We start from the raw sequence: 18,643 nt of genomic DNA on the forward strand, positions 1-18,643 counted from the left end.
AGGATGGGTGAGAAGAAGAGAAAGTAAAAAGAAAACCTGGAAGAGAAACATTACAATCCCGCTCTTGCTCGCTCCGTATGCTAGTCGTGAGTCGTAAAGGTATGCAAGGACCGAGAGCTGCAACTGCGCTCTCAGACATTCTGAGGAGAAACGCCGCCACGACCATCGTGATGTCATATCGTGAGTCGTTGGTATCATCCTGAAACTTTTGGCGGCAAACTCGCTATCGAAGATAGTCCGTAAGGGTGGTATAGCCCGAGAAGGAATGTGTCGGAAGCTGTCGGGTGCACAAAGAGCACTCAGAAGGATAGCGCACCATCTAAATTCCATCCGCTGCTGGCGAGAGCTAGGACTCCCTCACAGCCGACCGAAAGGATCCCTTTTGCCCACAACTCACCGCAGTAGGGATGCATCTTCAATCCCGACCGGTCATTGAATACTCGTTGCTCTTGCTTGCGATAGACCGTGGAACGTCTCGCTTGGCGGGGCGCGACGACTTAATCTTTTGCGAGCCGTCTATCTGTATCGAGAGCGGCGACTGTCATATGACACCTCGTGCTCATAGAAACGATCATCCCACTCCCGAGGAGGTCGCCGATCGCGAATCTCCTCGCGCTCATATTCGATCTGGCGAATGCGAGACTTGCGCCTACGGCGAATATCGTCGGATATCTCAACGAGCTGCAGAACATCCTCCTGTCTTTGCATTAGCGTTGGAGCCTCACATACGGAAGAAGTGCACTTACATATCGAAGGTACTCCATGACATAGAAGAAGTAATCCGTCTCTTCGTAGTCGTAACCCATGGAGTCGATAGCCTCCTTAATGACAAGATCCTTCGTGATTTCTGTCCACATATCCTTGGTTTTTGGCTTTGCATGGGCAGGGGCGCCAAAGTCGGTCGCGAGCTCATCGTCGCCACTCATGAACTTGGAGCGACGCACGCCATTGTAGCGCTGCCAGGTAATCTCTTGAGCACCGCCTCCAATACCATCCATGCGGACGCGGTTTGTCCCTGGCGGCACATCGACAATCGCCCAGTCCTTGGTTGCGCCATTGTATGCTTCGCCAGGATAACCTCGCTCCAAAGCCTTGCGGTTGTAGTAATCAGCTTCCAACTCAAAGTCGGAGTCGGGCGGAGCGGTCGCACGACGTCTCGGTGCACTGAGCGATCGTCCGCGGCTTCTGCTGACTTCAAGCTCCCGACCCGTCCGTTCGAACGTATCGCGCTCGTATGTGATCTCCTGCTCGAAGTCTCTGCCCGGAGTCCGGGTTCTACAGCAGAATTAGTGTAATTCAGAGCGTTTTGGAAGGGGGCTCTTACTCTTTTCGTCGGATTGAGATTTCGAGGCTCTCATCGCGCGGCGGCGACGGAGGTGGTGGAGGTGGAGTTGGTGATCTGGCTCTCTCGACTCCTGTAGGATGTCAGTGCATGCGAAATTAGCCGAAAGAACAAAAACTTACCGTGGTCGATGTGTCGGTGATGGGTGATGATCTCCTGAATAATCGGTGGCCTGATCTCTGGCTCTGGTGGTGGCGGTGGTGGAGGTGGAGGGGGAGGCGTTGGGGAACGCTCCTCTCTGCGCCGGATAATGATCTCGTCTTTAATGACCTCTCGGGGCGGCGGGGAGGGTGATCGGCGGCGGACGATGAACTCCTCACGCTCCCGCGCTACCAGATCTCCTCGCGAGCGAGGGGGTGGCATGCTCCTCTCCCGGCCACGAATGACGAGGGTGTCCTTCTCGACGTCGCGCTCTCTTCCAGGACGGCTGTCCTCGCGATGTTCGTGGCGGAAGACGAAATCCTCACGGTCCCCTCCGCGGACTGATCGTGGCGGAGAAGGTCGTTCACGGAATCTAATGTCCTCGCGTTCAACGTCGACCTCGCGCGGCCTGGGACGGGGGCCATCGCCGCGTCGGAAGCTGACCTCTTCGCGCTCGAATTCGCGAGTCTCTGGTGGTCGGGGCCTTGACTGCTCCCGGCGCCGGATGGTGATGTCCGTCTCGTCTCTTTCGACCTCTCTTGGGCGTCGGCGCTCGCCGGCGTCGCTGCGGCGGATGCTGATGTCGTCACGTTCGACGTCCCGCACGCTCGAAGGCGGCCCTGGTCGGCCGCCGCGGACGACAAGAGTGTCCTCTTCGACTTCACGGCGGCGGGGCGGGCCTCTCGAAAAGTCCTCCTCTCGTCGCTCCCGCACGACGAGCGGGCCGGCGTGGGACCGTCGATCGTGGTCGTCGCGGAGAAAGTCGGGAGCGCTGCGGCGGGGGTTGCCGCGCGAGAGGTCGAGGTCAAGCTCGTCGTAAGTGCGCTCGGTGCGATTGCCATTGCGATAGAAGTCGCGCTGGCGCTCTTCGTAGAGCTCAGCGGTGGGATAGCGTCGCGACATGGCGGGTGCGGGCGGGGTATGAGGGGCTGCTCAGCGAGAAGGTGAGGTGATCCGAGCAGCGGGCTGGGGGATGGATGATGGAAGGACGAGGGCAGAAGAGCGGGAAGAAAGGATTAACTATGCCGCAAGGCCGTGGCCTGGCCTTGGTGGAGGGCAGACGGATCAAGAGCAGGAAGTTGGTTGGGTAGGCACGGCTGCAATCATGGCTGGTGCTTCGATTAATGACGTAGGCCTCACGCGAACGCCCAAAGACTCGATCACGGCCGCCGCAAAGCCTGCTGCACCTCTCCAGCCGCCGACCGGTGAGAAGCTCGCATGGACATCCGGCCGATTACGAAGAGCTGCACCGCTCTCTTCTCGGAACTCTCTCCGCCATAGCCCTCAAGTGCGAGCGTTGTGCCCTCCAATTCTGCCGCACGGTCATGCGTCTCAAACCATCCAAGTGCGCGACAGCCCTCCCCCGCCCCCCACCCCAATTCCTCCTCCACGACCGGTAGGGCACGGAAACCTAGCCTTAGCCCTCCCGCAGAAAGGCGTCTTCCGAGGACAGTAGTTTCAACCCCAAACTGTCCAGGTGGCTTAAAGCCTACAAGTGAAAGTGACAGATATGCCCAACGGAGCGTAGCTCTCCCGCATTGGGTACCCTCAGCCTCATCAGGCGATCGATGCCTAAGTTGCCACCAGCCATGCACCCGGGAATTTTTTGTGAGAGCGGTCCGTTCCCGTGCGACAATCACCACGAGGCCCGGGTCCAGCAATTGATGCTCTGAAAATCCCCGAATTTCTCTCCTCGCCTGGGCGAGGGCGAGGTCGGCGGTCGCGAAGCGCGGTCACCCCGGCGCAATTTCTTGCCTGAGACCCTGCTGCAGCACGATGACGTCCCACATTTGGTGATAATTGAAGTGGGCTGACTCGAACAGCGCCAGCCACCGAGTTTGCCTGCGATAACATGATTGCTACTTCGGAGGAGGCTAGGAGCCGTTTCGTAAGGCACAGAATGTGGACGTGGAGTTTGAAGGATTGAAAGGAGCAGGCATGCTTGAAGCAGCACTGTGCCGCCCTCAGCCTCTAGGGCCGAAATGGTGCGAGATCCGCTACGTGGCCTTCTCCTCTGTTGCTGCCACCTCTTCTCTTCTCCCAACGTCCAGCAGATGCCCAGCATCCGGGCCTGTGAAGCGCCTCCTGCCCGTGGTGATCCAGGTCACTAAGCTGATCAACATTACCACCCCAGTAGCAGCAGATGTATAGTTCATGTTCTCGCTGTCGACCGGATTTATTGAAGGAAAATTGAAAGTGATGCAGCAGAACGTGAGAAACAAGAAGCCGACGAGGTTCAATGCCAACCCGTATCGACCCAGCGAATACGGTCCCTCCAATCGGTGTTTCTTGCCGGTTACGTGGGCGAGAACGCGGGCGAGCAGCGGCATGGCGTAGGAGAGGTCTGATGCGGTTAGCGTTCATCTTCGAATAGCGCTCTAGCACTCACAGAAGCCTTGTGTCGCGATCGAGATTACAGTGTTGAATCCCGTTAACGTTCCAAAGTAAATGGAGTTGAACACAACCTGCACCAGGCACGTCAAGAGAATAGCATATACCGGAACCTTCTTCTTCTGGGAAACCTTGCTGAAGGTTCGGGAGAAAGGTAGGCCGTGGTCTCGAGCGAAGGCGTACACGGCTCTTGAACCTTCTGCCATCAGCGAGTTGGCACAGACCAAGGCAATGACCGCGATCAACGACGCCAAAGTGGAGGCTCCCCCGACACTCCCAGTCGAGTTGAAGAAGATTTCAATAACTGGGACGCCCGTTGACGTGCCGGCCGTTGTCTCCAGGTCGCCTATGCAGAACGAAAGCGAGATCAGAAAGATAAAGCCGGTGATTGCCCCAATATATACCGACATGACGATAGCCCTGGGTGACTGCTTGCGGGCATGTGCGATCTCTTCTGACATATGAGCCGGGGCGTCGTAGCAGCACATTCCGAATGCGCTTTGGAGAAGCCCAAGGATAGCACAGTAGGCCCCGCTGAACCCTGTGAAGTTCTGGAAGTCGCTGAAGACGAAGCTGGCGGGTTGCTTGTGGTCGTTTGTCGCCAGGATGGTGATGAAGCACACGAAGAAGGCAGTTATGTTCCAGACGAGGATACCCTTGGAGATCTTGTTGAGAGCTTCCGAAATGAAGATGTTCGATGCTGTTGCGGCGAAGGCGATGAGATAGGCGACGAGGACCGTGTGCCATCGCTCAATCGTGTAATCCGGATGATTCAGCTGGGCCGTTCCCAGAACGAAGTTTGCGGCCACGAAGTTGTTGGTAGCACCTAGATTGGCGATACGATTAGCATCTGCACGGTACCCGTCCCACGAGGTTGGATTACCCATTGCCAGGATTCCTATCAGCATAAACCAGCCGCAAACGTACGATAAGCCCCTAGCCCAACGTTGCGGAGCGAGTATCGCCACCCAGCTGTACTGACCTCCAGCTACGGGGTACGCACTACACATTTCAGCCATAGAGTACGCAACAGTCAGGCTGAACAAGCAGACTGCGAGCCATCCCCAGATCATGACAGGAGGGCCTCCAGATTCGACGCCGATGATCAGAACTCCGCTTAGAGCCGTCCAGCTAGTAACGATGCTGAAGGAGAACCCAACCATCCCAAGAAGACCGAAATTTCGCTTCAGTTCTGCGTAGTGTCAGCTGTAAGACAATTCAATACACGAAGAGCTCTATACCCTGAGTGTAACCAAGTTGTTCAAGCACAGCATCGTCACTAGTCGTGTCCTGAAAGACCTTCGTCTCCGGTTCAGTATCTGCCGCCATGGTGATGAATTGAAGGGCGTCAGTCGTCAAAAGCTATAAGCCTCAAAAAGCTTCCCACAGTGCAGATCAACAGGCAGTTCGTCCCATGGCCGCTTTTATATGGCTTAAATTAAGCGCTCCGACGATCTATCGCTTCCCTCCCGTTGGAAGCAAACCGTCCCACCCTGTCGCTCCGATAGCGACGCCAGTAGGGGGCGAAAAAAACGCATTTCGAAGCGCAAGATCGTTCCTCGGTATGCACGAGCTGCTGTTTTGCGTATAGGGGTCCGGGTAGTATTTCCCTTATCGGAGCTGCTTTATGTGAAGGCGATTGGTCACGATTAGGATGCTGTCGTATGTAGTCCGGGATCATAGTTCGGCAGCGCGGGGTGCCCTAGGGAGGCATTGCGGGCACCGATGGTCTGGATTCTAAGCTTTTTTTGCGAAGCTTGTTACGGTCGAGAATCTTCGCGGATGTGCTTGATGAATGTGAGGCTGAGCTACGCTTGAGATGAGAGAGGTCGCAATGTATCGGGATGGAGGTTGAGAGTCCGTGGATAACGGGCCTACCCGAGAAAGGCAGGTGCAGCCAGCGTCATCTGTCAATCTCCTCACATCAACTGTAGTCTTATTCTAGCGATTTACGTACTGTGCCATATTCTATCTAACGGCGAATCTTCTCCGATACGCTGCAGCTAGGACGGGGGCCTAGTGATATTTCCGCAGCAGCAAAACCCTGATGCTTCGATCTCGTATCCACTCTTGCCAAATTTTTGGGGCGTTATTGAACAACAGAGTCATCAGGCGTCCGGACTGTGAAATCTAACCTCGTTGCCAGGAGGCATTCCAGCATTGGGCATTAAGGATGGGGTCGCTTTAGCAGAGAAACGTTGTATGCGCCAGCGCATTGTAGATTTCCCACACCGCCTCTCATCCCATTTTATTTGAATCTTCGCTTTCCGCATCTCAGAACTCCAGCTATTCCAAAGTCACGACCACCATCCTCTCTCCGGACATGTCGAAGATCACACAAGTCCAAACCGCACAACCCTACGCCTGGCCACACGACGCCTCCCTCTCCCCTCAGACAACCGCACTCCTCATCATCGATATGCAGCGCGACTTTCTCTCTATAGGCGGCTATCTCGACTCGCAAGGCTACTCCGTAGCGCGATTTCAATCCATAATTCCGCGACTGGTATCTCTGCTCTCCACTTTCCGCCGCGCAGGCTTCCCCATATTCCACACGCGCGAAGGCCACGCGCCGCACATGTCCACCATATCCTCACGCGAGAGGCATAGATCGAGCGTGAACGGAGCGCCGATTGGGTCTCAGGGGCCGCTGGGGAGGTTACTGATCAGGGGCCAGAGAGGGCATGATATTATTTCTGAGTTGCATCCGCTGCCTCTGGAGCCGGTTATCGATAAGCCGGGAAGAGGGGCGTTTACAAATACGGAGCTGGATGCTGCATTGAGGGGTAGGGGAATCAGGAATCTGGTGGTCTGCGGAGTAACGGCGGACGCGTGTGTTAGCAGTACGGTCAGGGAAGCAAGCGATCGGGGCTACGATGTGCTGGTGGTGGAGGACGGGGTGGAGAGTGTGAGTGATGGGCTGAAAGAGTGGAGCTTAGAGGCTATTAGGGTTGAAGGGGGTTTGTTCGGTGTCACAACAGAGTGCCGGCATATCAATGAGGCGGTGGAGAGCTGGATGAGCAACCGTCATGAGAACACGGAAGGTTATGACCCAACATGGATATAGGAAACGAGATCAAGGCACCAGCGCAGTAGATCAGTAACACATAACATGCAGGAGCAGAGATGCATTGAAGATATTTGCATTGACTATCTACTAGTCGCGCGAAGACTCATGCTTCACAGTAGAGCTCAACCCATATCGTCGAATCATGAAACCACCATGACATAGCCCTAACGCCGAAGACCGATAACCGTGACCAACCCCATATCCTAAGACTATTCGCGACACCGCACACCCCCTTGACCGAGAACTGCGAGGTAGTCGGTGAAGAGATCGAGGACAGATAGCCGAGACGAGGGACGAAGTGAGACGCTTAACCGCCGAAGCCGTAGAGGGTGCGGCCCTGTCGCTTCAGAGCGTAGACGACATCGAGGGAGGTGACGGTCTTGCGCTTGGCGTGCTCGGTGTATGTGACGGCATCACGGATGACGCTCTCGAGGAAGGTCTTCAGGACACCACGGGTCTCTTCGTAGATCACTGCGACGAGGTTAGTGATGGAATGCGAGAGGTAGAGGTGAAGGCAACGTACTGGCAGAGATACGCTTGACACCGCCACGACGAGCGAGACGTCGGATGGCAGGCTTGGTGATGCCCTGGATGTTGTCGCGAAGAATCTTTCGGTGACGCTTAGCGCCGCCCTTGCCGAGGCCCTTGCCACCTTTGCCGCCTAGAGAGAGACGTCAGCATGCTGGATCGCGAAGATGATGTCGTGCAGCGACGACGTGGTGGTGTTGTGCTGTAGTAGAGTGTAGTCGCGGTGCAGTTGAGTGGACGCGTCGTGCAACACCATGCGCGAGCCTCGTCACGAGATCGCGCAGGTGCAGCGGCGGCGACAACAACAACTGCAGCGATGCGGAACGCGACGGCGAGGTGAGAAATAAATACTGTACTTACGTCCAGTCATGATGAAAGTGTGTTAATGTGGATGGAGTTTGATGGAATAGTCGAGTTGTGGCGTGCTGCGCGTGTCGGTAGTTGTATGCAGGCGGGCGTTGAGATACTGTAGAAAAGAGAGAGAAAAGAGAAGTGCAGAAAGCGGGCGGCAGGGCCTTTATAAGAGAGGGAGGCGGAATCGCTGCCTTCCAGATCACAGAAGCGGCGCTAGCCTGTTCAGGCGGCCAGCGGACGCTCTCGCAACATCAAAACTTCTTATTTTCTTGGCAAAATAAGGGTGCTGGAAAGCAGACGTTCTTTCAGCGCTCAGTTTGCGTGAGGAAAGCGGCCCGGGCGAGTTTCGTCTGAGCCGAGGCGGGTTAGTCAGCGGCCAGGCGGCGAGGAACACCAAAAGCTCGGCCGCGACCAACACCAGCGGCGCTGGGCAACTTCTTTTCTATCGCCACGCCAACATCGGTTGTACGGCCTCGAAAGTCTCCAATAATATGCAGACTGGGATGCTTGACATTACTGGAGAGTTTCGGAGCGCGCAGGCGTCAGAGAGTGGAGATACCTTACATTTCTCTGAGTAGTAGCACGCGTCGCCAATGACTTCATGTTTGACGCGCCTCTTTACTTGAAGAATGCAGCAGCAACGGTTAAGTAAACCTGCGTGTTCCTTTTTGTTTCTTTTATTCAAGCTCTTCATATATTCAGTACCTCGGTTATCTAAATAGGGCACTGCTCTCCTTCGATTTATACAGCGAGGACAGCAGCATACGCCAGCCGCACCAGCATTCTCCGGAACCACGCCGCACCTCTGCATAGCCTGGAATGAATATGATTGGTAGAGCTTCTCTGTCAGGTTCTTTTGGCATGTTCAATGCATATCACATTTCCTCCCTCCCTTTGCGCAGATGCTGCTGCAGGCAGGTTCACTCTACATCAGCGCTCAGCAGGGAACCTCACTTATTGCATCGATTTGGACGCTGATGTGAAACATCCATGAATGACCGTATGTCTCGAAGTGATTGATGGGTCGCTGGACATAGATAGGGTGGTGAAGTGCAGCGTAAAGCTGTGTATTTCTATATTGACTGAATGTTGGTATCTTGAGGCATCATTACATAATGATAGTCACGTGAATGTATGACGCGGCTGGCTCGGATCTTGGAAGTGGCTTTGTCTCGGGCGACCATCTCACCACCTTTCCCTTCTCCACAACCTCTTCTTACACCACTGTATACCCATCTCTTTTTCTCCCTCTACCAGTTTTACGATGCTTTCTCGCAACTTGGGCATCCTGGCGCTGGCCGCCAGCGCCGGCGCCGTCCTCATTCCGCCCAACATGGCGGCTGCCGACCTTGGTGACGATAACGCCATGGAGACGCTCGCCTTCAATCCATTCAAGCGAACAGTATCTCTCGAATGCCCTACCTGCGCCTTCGCATCGCGAGAGGGCAATACCTTGTCCTGGACGCAGGATGCGGGCAACACATTCGTAAGCTAACCTACGGGAGGCCGCGGCTGACATTACTGACGCGATGCTGTAGCTGCTCGATTTCGAAGTCGGAGCCCACGAAGACACTCTCAATATCGACGGCGTTCAACTATATCCCCCGACGTTCGGCTTCTTCACAGAGCCCTTCTTCGTCACACAGATTGAGCCTCGCTCGGAGGGACTTCGGCTGCGGGTAACGGGCTACACGTTCCACTATGATACCGCGGAGACCATCACCGAGGCTGGCACCGAACTCGTCCCTATGACCTTCCGAATTACATCGATCGAGGGAAAGCCGGCGGATCCGCCCGCGCTCACCATTAACCTGCTGAAGGATGCCAACGGCCGCCTTATGATCGCCTCGTTTGAAACAGCCAAAGCTGTCGAGGCCAGCCCGATCGAACAAGAGAAGGAGTGCAAGGAGTGGCCTCTCCTGTGCAAATGGAAGTCTATCTTGGCTGATAGGATCAACGGCATCAAGTCGTCTATGGGCAAGGGCTGCCACAAGCACAAGGGCAATCCGATGGCTGAGGAAACCACCGAGGGCAAGCCCCCGCATAGGTTCCGACCGGGCCACCCGCACCACCGACCTCACCACATGGGTGGTCACCACCATCCTCACCACCGACTGCATCGGTTCCTCCGCCGTGCGTTCTTCACCATTCTCATCCCAATCCTCGTTGGCATTTTCGCCGGGACTCTCACATATCTCATCGGCATGGCTTTGGGCTGCCTCATTGCTATTGTTGTGGCGAAGATCCGTGGCAGGAGCCCGTATGAGAGCGTTGCTCAAGAGGAGCAGCCTGAGGATATCGAGGAGCGCGGTGACAAGGAGGTTTACGCCGAACTTCCGGAGTATGACGCTCCTCCTGTGTACGAGGAGGCTGCCGAGAAGGAGGTCGTTGAGGAGTCCAAGTAAATGGGAGGTTTGAAGCTACACAAGGTGGAGCACGGAGAAAGGCGTTGCATTGCTTCGAGCCATGCTCTGGAAATTCTGGCTCAAGCGAAAGGGTCTAGCGATTTGGCTATTGGGAACGGCGACCTGCGGTAGAACCACGCTCCTTCCGACACGGTGGTATTGGTTTTGGCGCAATGGAACTCTATCTGTACGATACAAATAACTGCCTCTGCTTCTTTTGCTTTAGCTGTGGTATCTGCATTATGAGATTGAACCTGTATCCGCTCAATGTCTGGTAGCGCTTTTTTACTCCAGTTCGGTTCAGCCCGCTTCTGGCAATGCATTGCTGGCCACCTCCCCGTGTGTCCGCGCCATCTCATCCTTTCGTGCGTATCAGCCAGCACCTTTTAGTGGATCTGAATCCTTGCCCCGCGTCGTGAGCAGACACCCTACCCATCGAGTGGCTTAGGCAACACAGCCTCAAGTGTTGGGCATCATTACGACGCTCGCTCCTTCCACACAAACCAAGTGTAAGTCAACCACAGTTCACTTCGCACCTCGACATGCGACTCATCAACGCGCACACCCTTCGCTTGGAAAACTTCCACAATGAAGCCACCATTCCGCCTTACGCCATTCTTTCGCACACATGGGGCAACTCGGAGATCACGTTCAAGGAACTGCGCGGGCTCAACATGTCGCTCCGCAACGCGCGCATCCGCATCAAGGCTAAAGCTGGGTACTATAAGATTACGAAAGCGTGCGCACAGGCTTTGATTGATGGGCTGTCGTACTGTTGGGTCGATACTTGCTGCATCGACAAGACCAGCTCGGCTGAGCTGTCGGAAGCGATAAATAGCATGTTTAGATGGTATAAGAATGCGCAGGTGTGCTACGCGTATCTGGATGATATCGACTTGTTTGATCCGATTAGGAGCGGCGATATCGGCTTTGCGCAGGGGAATCCGAGTCGATTCTGGACGAAGAGCATTGATTTACTGGGCGAGAGGGATCTGGCCAAGGCAAAGTGGTTTACAAGAGGTTGGACGCTGCAAGAGCTTGTTGCTCCGAAGAAGGTGGTCTTCTACATCAAGGGATGGAACTTCGTGGGTAATAAGGCGAGCATGGTTGAGAAGCTTGCGAGGATTACAGGCATCGATGAAGAAACGTTAGCAGGTGGGAGTCTCGAGGCTGTCAGCGTGGCCAGGAGGATGAGTTGGGCGGCGAAAAGAGTGACCACGAGAGTTGAAGATATTGCGTATTGCTTGCTGGGAATCTTCGACGTCAATATGCCGCTGCTCTACGGGGAAGGGGAGAAAGCATTCGTCAGGTTGCAAGAGGAGATCATGAAAGATTCTCAAGATCAGTCTCTGTTTGCATGGAGACCACAGACCGCCAAACACTCATGGGATTTAAATCTAGAAGAGCTGGACGAGTGGGACGGAAATGTTCAACTTGTACCGCTATTGGAATCGGATAAAGGACGCTCCATCTTCGCACGACATCCGAACGAGTTCGCTGACTCGCACGCGGTCCGCCAGTTCTCTTACGGCGCTGAACCCTACACGTTAACAAACAAAGGCGTCCGTATGGAGGTCCCGCTTTGGCGTTGCCGTGGCGCTCTCTACGTTGTCATCCTCGATTGTCATTACCAGCACCATGGGTCAAGATGGCTGGGAATTGTAGTGCAGCAGCTGCTTGGAGGAAGTCCTGATCAGTTTGTCCGCCACGATAAGGTGGGCTTTATCAGTGTCGGCGCGCGGGAAGTTAACTTAGCGGTGACTCGCACGGTGTACCTTTGCAAGAAGGTCCCCACGAGACATCCCGCCCCCAACCCGAACACAGTTCCCAAGAGAGGTCTAACATGGACTGATGGAGTGAGCGTGGCCTCGAGTCGTACGCTGACTTCGCACGATGTCACTGATTCGGCTTGTCCTGAGGAAGACGTGGATTGGGAAACGAAGCTGGAGATTCCGCGGCTTGGGTTGAAAAAAGAGACTACGATTCAGATGGAGAAAGCTAGGAACGTTGTGGGTCGTGAAAAGGGGCTGGATACTCCAGGATCTCTACACAGCCTGATACTGTAAAGAAGATGAGCATTTGATTGGTTTCTGCATTGAAGCCCTTGGTACAATAGTGGCGTATGAGCTCATTTGCTTCATGCATCCTTCAGCTCTTGGCGACAGCCAACTGCGACTCCGTTGGGGAAGAACAAGCGAGTGAGGCTTGATCAGGCCACAATATAGGTATGGGTAAGTGCTTTTTCTGCCTTCTTTCTGCCTCTCTCCTCGGTTGTTTACATGTTCGCGCCTGCAACCCGAAGTCAAGCTGCTGACATACTAATAGTAGATCATCGCACTGCCGTCCGTTCTCTTGTTTCGTCCTGAGCAAAGGAGCTGACCATCTAAATCATTGTACGAGCAATTTGGGATACATCACAATCATGACTCCGCAACGGTGAATATGGATGTCTTCTATTTACGAAAGACGAGTAAACTGAAATCGGCAGGCCCAGAACCGCAAACCGTCCTCGTAGAAGATCGCGATTATCATTAACGCTTCCCTATCTCCAGTTCGACCTCCAACAGCTGCCTGGACAAACATGGTCATGGCTTCATGAATTCCGCAAAAGTGAAAGCGGTTCATACGAATGGACGAAAACCGGCCTTTTGGGCTCCCGAGTCAATGTTCCCTCCATTGATTCAGAGGCGCCACGCGAATCTTCTACCAAAGTAAGACTCTACATGGCCGAATATCGCGATGCGGACAATGACAACGCTCCGTTCGAAAGTCTACTTTCCACCCCAGCGGATTTCGCCATGCACCACAAAACCGAGCATATACGCGGCGTACCAGGCCCTACTTTTCCAGGGACTAACTGTTTCTATTTCAAGTGGCTGCGGCCTCTAGAGCAGAAACCCGAGCTTTGGGAGATTGAGCAGCGTATCGAGAAGGGGAAACCGTATAGTATTGACACTTTCGTCGATCCCGCCGAACTCAGTCTCGATCACAAGCGATACGAACGCAAGTATCCGACGCATCGTCCTTACGGTCCCATTCGTAAGCTTCCAGACAGTATAGTCCATTCAGCAATAGAATGCGTCGCATTGTTTGGGAGGCAAGACGCTACGGGCTTCACAGGTAACGAGTTATGACTGGTTACGTCATCTATGTTATGAAACTAACCTGCAAGAACAGGGCTCATAGCTTTTGATCCACCGAGACAGCACGTAATAAAAGACCGCCGCTACCGTTTCTGGGCCAAGGGATCTCTAATCGCTGACGAGAACGAAGAATCGAAGCATTGTTTCATGCAAGACGAGCACTGCAATACTATGCAACGTTTCGTTCGAGAAATCGAGGCCTATAGAGAGCACGAAATTCTCAACGACTTTAACCGAACCGCGGTATTCGTCATTTCGAAAATGGTACAGCAAGACACATTTCGGCTACTGCTTCACTTACACGAGGCACTGGACGAAATCGACCTGTCACTGGCCCATGATGAGAAGTTACATTCATGCTTGCGGACGTGGCGAGAACGCCTTGGGAGGTGGAGAAAGGACCTTCTATCTCTCCGAGCCTCAATTGGTTACATCTGCAAGGTGATTGACGGCCTCTTGGAGCACCCTAGTCCGGAAACGCCCTTGAAAGAAAAAGGACGAGCCGAACAACTCAAATGCGATCTTACAACACTTCGTGGAGTGGAGCTCAAGGATCTGGGTTCGCAGCTAGACGACGTGCAAAAGAGAGTGGAGTCGAGCTTCCAGCTCCTCATGTCAACCATGAGCATCGTTGAGAGCCATAAGGCTATCAAAGAAGCCGAAACCGTCTCCAAATTGACGAGCCTGGCATTTTTCTTCATCCCGCTAACCTTCGTGGCTTCAATATTCGGGATGAACATTGTGGTCAGTATGTGCCGAGCTGCAAGTTCAACGCACGCTAACCGACCAGGAATTCGACAGCAATGTCAAGGCCTGGATCTGGGTTGTGCTCTCAGTTTTGGTAACTTCAACGGCCTACATCTTCCTTTACTCGACCGATATCATCGCTATCGTGCGGGCTGCGCCAACGTTCTTTCTGAGCTTGAATCCCAGACGTGTCGTGGCAGAAATCGCTGCGAAAGCCTATCTACTGGCGGCATTTTGTCGCTACAGTCTACTAGCTTTCTTGTGGGTGGTTCTCATTGGTGCATTCCCTTCAGGTGTAGGCGTTGGACTATGGAAATTGTATACTTCGTCACTGTCTGTTGGTACCAAAGTAGGCATATCCTTTGCCATATTTGTCCCTTTAATCGCGGCAGCACCTATCGGATTCTTTTACGCGTTCCGATCGCGTGCCTAGGGAGTTGGGTCAACGGAAAAGCAATTGCAGCCCCATATTCACTCCACACGTCGGAATTTGTACACAGTATTTCGCTTCGAAGCTAGCTTACTTTGTAGGCTTTCTCTACTTGCTAACTCCTGCTGATGTTTCCAGCTGGAAGTTGGGCTAGAGAATGAAACGGGTCGGTCCTCGGTAAAACTTGCCTGGCTTCCTCAAGGCATCTCCCCGCCTCGCATCCCGTGCTTTCCAGGCGAACACCAGTCACAATCATCGGCAGATGCGAAGCCGAACGCTCCGACTAAGGAATGCTAAGGAAAGGTATGGCTTGCCGAACGAAGTTCGAACTGGGATCATCGCCGTCCGATTAAGCATACAGCTTTCATAAGGCCATCGCCCGAGTTCGTAGTTCCACGGCTCCTTCAGCTCGAAGAGGGAAGCCAACCGTGTCGTGGACCTGCAGTATCTCGAAATCGGAAATTTGCCGAGTATCCAGCTTATGAAGAGAGCTTGCAGGAACGGACAAGGGCCCTGGCGCGATGGGGCATGTGGTACGTACGCCGGTTCCTTCCCGTATATTTTCCTATCGTTCTTTGCTTACTATCGCTGTCAGCCCGCGTTGTTTTCCACACTCAAATCGGAGCCTGGTCGACGTCTGTACAGCTGGGAACCTGGTGTATTTAGCGTTGGGTTGATACGAACCGGTCTGAACGAGTTGACGATCCCCCAGCGCCTTGCTCGCCAAACTTCGCTGGTTGGTGGAGCACGTGAGAAGACTGGGGAGAGGTTCAGCTGTGCTCCAGTCGGTATATACGATTGTAACGTTTCGGACCCCATCATCCTGGACGATACCCCTACTGGCTTCGATGCTGGCGGTGCCATAATATATTATGCCTGGGGAGGAGCTGGGAGGGTCATGCCTATGGCGATATTGATCTGCATGGCTTACCGTCTGATTTAGCAAACCTTGCCAGCACTAATCAACATCAGCCGTAGTTCTGCGAGCCTAGGGCCCATCCGGTCCACCCGCGCGATAATCACTTATCAGCTCTCCATGTTCACGATTCTGGCCCCAGAGGGTTACCATGTCCGCTGCAGGGGAATAAATTTATGTTTCCGCACCAAAGCAGACGTTGAGCGAAGTTGCGGAACATATATCGCCTCTAGCTCCGGTCCTGCGCTCTTCGTCGAACGTCCCATGTCTCGTTAGCTTTTATCGCGGAAGGAGAATTCTGTCGAGATGTCTGAATTGCAATCGCGCTTCGTTAAGCGCGGCCTTTGGGTCGATCACTCCGAAGGCCCCATTATGGGAAGAACTATCACCACGGACACCAAAACCGGGACAATCCTCATCGCACTTCTTGCGGTGCTAGCTTCGCTGGGTTAGAACTCCCCACAGCTTCAGATGCTACATGGCATAGATCGCTAACGGCTCAGACAGCAACGACTCACATGTGGAACTTGGTCACGTTTTTCGTGCACCAAGTGCGCGCCGATGGCTATCCTGCCGACGCCCTCTTTCGCCAACAGCAAGCCCTCCTTCGCACATTGCCTCCTCCTAGCACCCTCATGGCTGAACACATCAAGCTCTGGTGGTCCTGGAGGAAGAAGGCCGATCACGTTGTGGCGCGAACTATCCTCCACTGGCTGCTCGCGCTTCTGTTCACCATAAGCACCCTAATGGCTGGGATATTCTCATCCTACATCGTAACCAGCGATTCGATCAGTGTTCTGGTGGACAGCAACCGTTGTGGCTTCTTGAATGTCCAGCCCAACGAAACCTGTAAGCCGACCTCGTGGTACAAATACCGGACTAAGGCGTATGCTAATCGGACCGGCACCTTAGGGGACGCTATTGACCGTGGATACCTTACTTCGATCTATCCCTTAAGCCAAAGATTGGTGGATGAATGTTATTTGGACACTAATAATGACTCGGCGCCAACTCAATGCAACACGTTGGCGCATCCTAACATACCTCTGATGCAAGAGCGGATCGCGTGCCCATTCCATCCCTCTATGTGCGTAGGCGATACATCGCAGCCAGCGGTGAGCCTTGACTCCGGGCTACTGGACCTGAACGACGCTTTCGGCCTCAACCTGCCATCCAAAGACCATATCAAGTTCAGGAAGAGGACTTCTTGCGGAGTTCTACCCCTTGACGGGCGTGTAGCAATTGTCAATGCAACCGATTATCCAGCCTTCGCCGGCTTTCCAAAACCAGGTGAACAACTCCGACTCTTTCTCTACGGGATGATGGTAGGCCAAGATCCAGACCATTGGGCCAACGCGACGTTCTATCAGAGCTTTGTGAAGGCCAACGTCTCCGAGGAGTACACGGTTCGAGATATGCTTAGTTTCTCTTCCCCTGAAAGAGCCGACTATAGTGCCTTCGCACCCCTGCCCGAGATGGCACTGGAGGATGCCGATATTGGCCTCATGTTCATTGGCAAGAATCAGGTTGCGTATGAGGTTCCAGTTAATGATACGGTGTTTGCAGCTCACCAAAGACAAGAGCACGATAGTTACGGGCTGCAGGATATAACGGTGGAGTACTTCTCTGACGACCCAGGCACCGTGCTGGGCTGCACGGAACAGGTAGCTATCCTGTAACGTCAGATTCATGAAAAGCGCTTACCATCTGCAGTATCAGTTTTGTATCGCGGACGATACATGCACTACTCTTGGACCACTTCCGGGCGATCACATTCCCGCCTTCTCCAACGCGTCGGCAGTCCAAACAGCTGTACTGAGACACATAATCAACTCGTGCTTCTTGTGGGACATCACAAATGCAATAGACGTCCGTGCATCGGCTTATATCCGTGGTGGCGCCATTCGCGATGGACTTCCTGATGACTGGTGGATCAATGAGGTTATGGGCTGGACGAGCCAGGTCTGGGCCGGACTGCAAGTTCTCATCCCAGACTACGCCATAGGAGCAAAATCCCGGGATTCGAATGCCGATGAGTACGTAGTGTATCCGCAGACGCAAGCCGAACGCGCTCTCTGCGGGATGCAAAAAATGCCGAAAGCCGGAGGCTTTGTGTGAGTATTGCCTTACGAATCCGCTCATTCAGAAACAGCTAACAACAGAGGGGAAAGGAATATCAACGTCTTTGGCCTAGCGTTCATAATTACCTTCTCCGTCATTGTCACGACTCTCGATCTCTCAATCCTCCGCTTCCTGATCCACCTCTCTAAATTCCGTCAAGCGCTTGCTCCTCGAATCGATCGCTGGATTCAAGACGGCGTCTTACAGCTGCAGCGACGAGCTTATGAAGCGCATGGAGAAGGGACTTGGGCAGGTCTGAAGCAGGAGGTCCCTGTCACGGTGGGAAAATTGAAATTGGCGGAGCTGCCCGTAGAGTCGATGCCCAGGAGGGGTTTTGTGAAGAGGGTGGACACGAGCAAGACCGCTGTGGGCTCTATCGAAGGCGAAAGCAAGGAGGAAAAGAATGGCTCTTTTGTATCAGCACGACGGACATGAGCTAGCTTTCGGACCGGGCATTGAGAGGAGGGAGGGTGAGGTACGGCACAGCATCTCGGAGACTATCTGACTCGGGCATCAACACTACCAGTGTTAATCTAGATTCGGTCGGAGGATCCGTCGCCTAGAAGTGCCCCGCCGGCGTAATTAAGAATAATAGGATTGTCCGACGCCGCTAAACCCCGCTAGAAATCTCTATTGGCGCTTTCTCCCTACTTCACGAACCTTCATTGGTCAGCGTCGTCGGCGTTGCATTTTCTTCTCCAAGAACTGCCTCGAGTTTTGGGGGCTGGTGCACGTTTGTGGTGGGTCGAACCAATCAGGATCTCGGGGCACATGCTGTGCCTCCCATGCATAACAACAAACTGCTCAGCCTCACCCTTCCGCGTCGCAGATATGGGAATCGTCCAATGAGACGAAGATGTGCCGCGACCGGTGTATCGCCAACTGCACGCAGGCTTGCGTAGCTATACCCGGCTGAAAACGTGATATGTAGGAAGGAACACGGCAACGAACCCAGGATTTTAAAACCTGCCCGCTGCCTTGTGGAACAGATGATTCCTTCTCATCCCTCAGAAAATCAAGCTGAACTATCTTCCCTCTGCTTTCCTTCTGAGTTT

At 53.9% G+C, this 18,643-nt stretch overlaps 8 protein-coding genes across 8 annotated transcripts; 5 read left to right on the top strand and 3 right to left on the bottom strand.

Annotated features, from left to right (window-relative positions):
- Positions 1-516: 516 nt before the first annotated feature.
- BU26DRAFT_502621 (uncharacterized protein) lies at positions 517-2,386 on the bottom strand (the record flags this gene model as incomplete). The annotated part of the gene is made up of 4 exons (XM_033826649.1): positions 517-696; positions 747-1,275; positions 1,325-1,415; positions 1,465-2,386. 4 exons carry the CDS (start codon positions 2,384-2,386, stop codon positions 517-519), a joined length of 1,722 nt encoding a protein of 573 aa, XP_033687084.1.
- Positions 2,387-3,480: 1,094 nt separating this feature from the next.
- On the bottom strand, positions 3,481-5,037 carry BU26DRAFT_422724 (amino acid transporter; the record flags this gene model as incomplete). Its single annotated transcript, XM_033823477.1, has 3 exons — positions 3,481-3,827; positions 3,873-4,700; positions 4,758-5,037. 3 exons carry the CDS (start codon positions 5,035-5,037, stop codon positions 3,481-3,483), a joined length of 1,455 nt encoding a protein of 484 aa, XP_033687085.1.
- Positions 5,038-5,859: 822 nt separating this feature from the next.
- Positions 5,860-7,054, top strand: BU26DRAFT_516781 (Isochorismatase hydrolase). Its single transcript, XM_033828416.1, has one exon. It carries the CDS (start codon positions 6,198-6,200, stop codon positions 6,939-6,941), a length of 744 nt encoding a protein of 247 aa, XP_033687086.1. The 5' UTR covers positions 5,860-6,197; the 3' UTR covers positions 6,942-7,054.
- Positions 7,055-7,134: 80 nt separating this feature from the next.
- BU26DRAFT_516782 (histone-fold-containing protein) lies at positions 7,135-7,924 on the bottom strand. Its single transcript, XM_033828417.1, has 3 exons — positions 7,833-7,924; positions 7,468-7,605; positions 7,135-7,415 (listed from the first exon to the last, which is right to left on the bottom strand). The coding sequence occupies exons 1-3, from the start codon at positions 7,840-7,842 to the stop codon at positions 7,252-7,254; spliced, it is 312 nt and encodes a 103-aa protein (XP_033687087.1). The 5' UTR covers positions 7,843-7,924; the 3' UTR covers positions 7,135-7,251.
- A 1,109-nt stretch (positions 7,925-9,033) lies between these two features.
- BU26DRAFT_479550 (uncharacterized protein) lies at positions 9,034-10,591 on the top strand. The gene is made up of 2 exons (XM_033825670.1): positions 9,034-9,312; positions 9,365-10,591. Exons 1-2 carry the CDS (start codon positions 9,091-9,093, stop codon positions 10,229-10,231), a joined length of 1,089 nt encoding a protein of 362 aa, XP_033687088.1. The 5' UTR covers positions 9,034-9,090; the 3' UTR covers positions 10,232-10,591.
- Positions 10,592-10,773: 182 nt separating this feature from the next.
- BU26DRAFT_408629 (HET-domain-containing protein) lies at positions 10,774-11,592 on the top strand (the record flags this gene model as incomplete). Its single annotated transcript, XM_033822898.1, has 2 exons — positions 10,774-11,129; positions 11,181-11,592. Coding segments are annotated over 2 exons (768 nt in total), but the record flags the coding sequence as incomplete, so codon positions are not given.
- Positions 11,593-12,954: 1,362 nt separating this feature from the next.
- On the top strand, positions 12,955-14,554 carry BU26DRAFT_561858 (uncharacterized protein; the record flags this gene model as incomplete). The annotated part of the gene is made up of 3 exons (XM_033832963.1): positions 12,955-13,351; positions 13,409-14,118; positions 14,165-14,554. The coding sequence occupies 3 exons, from the start codon at positions 12,955-12,957 to the stop codon at positions 14,552-14,554; spliced, it is 1,497 nt and encodes a 498-aa protein (XP_033687090.1).
- Positions 14,555-15,773: 1,219 nt separating this feature from the next.
- BU26DRAFT_403188 (uncharacterized protein) lies at positions 15,774-17,906 on the top strand (the record flags this gene model as incomplete). Its single annotated transcript, XM_033822824.1, has 5 exons — positions 15,774-15,915; positions 15,975-16,316; positions 16,380-17,131; positions 17,187-17,581; positions 17,630-17,906. Coding segments are annotated over 5 exons (1,908 nt in total), but the record flags the coding sequence as incomplete, so codon positions are not given.
- Between the last annotated feature and the right edge of the window lie 737 nt (positions 17,907-18,643).

Source organism: Trematosphaeria pertusa (genome assembly GCF_010094035.1).
Source record: "Trematosphaeria pertusa strain CBS 122368 unplaced genomic scaffold BU26scaffold_4, whole genome shotgun sequence".
NCBI classification, from domain to species: domain Eukaryota; kingdom Fungi; phylum Ascomycota; class Dothideomycetes; order Pleosporales; family Trematosphaeriaceae; genus Trematosphaeria; species Trematosphaeria pertusa.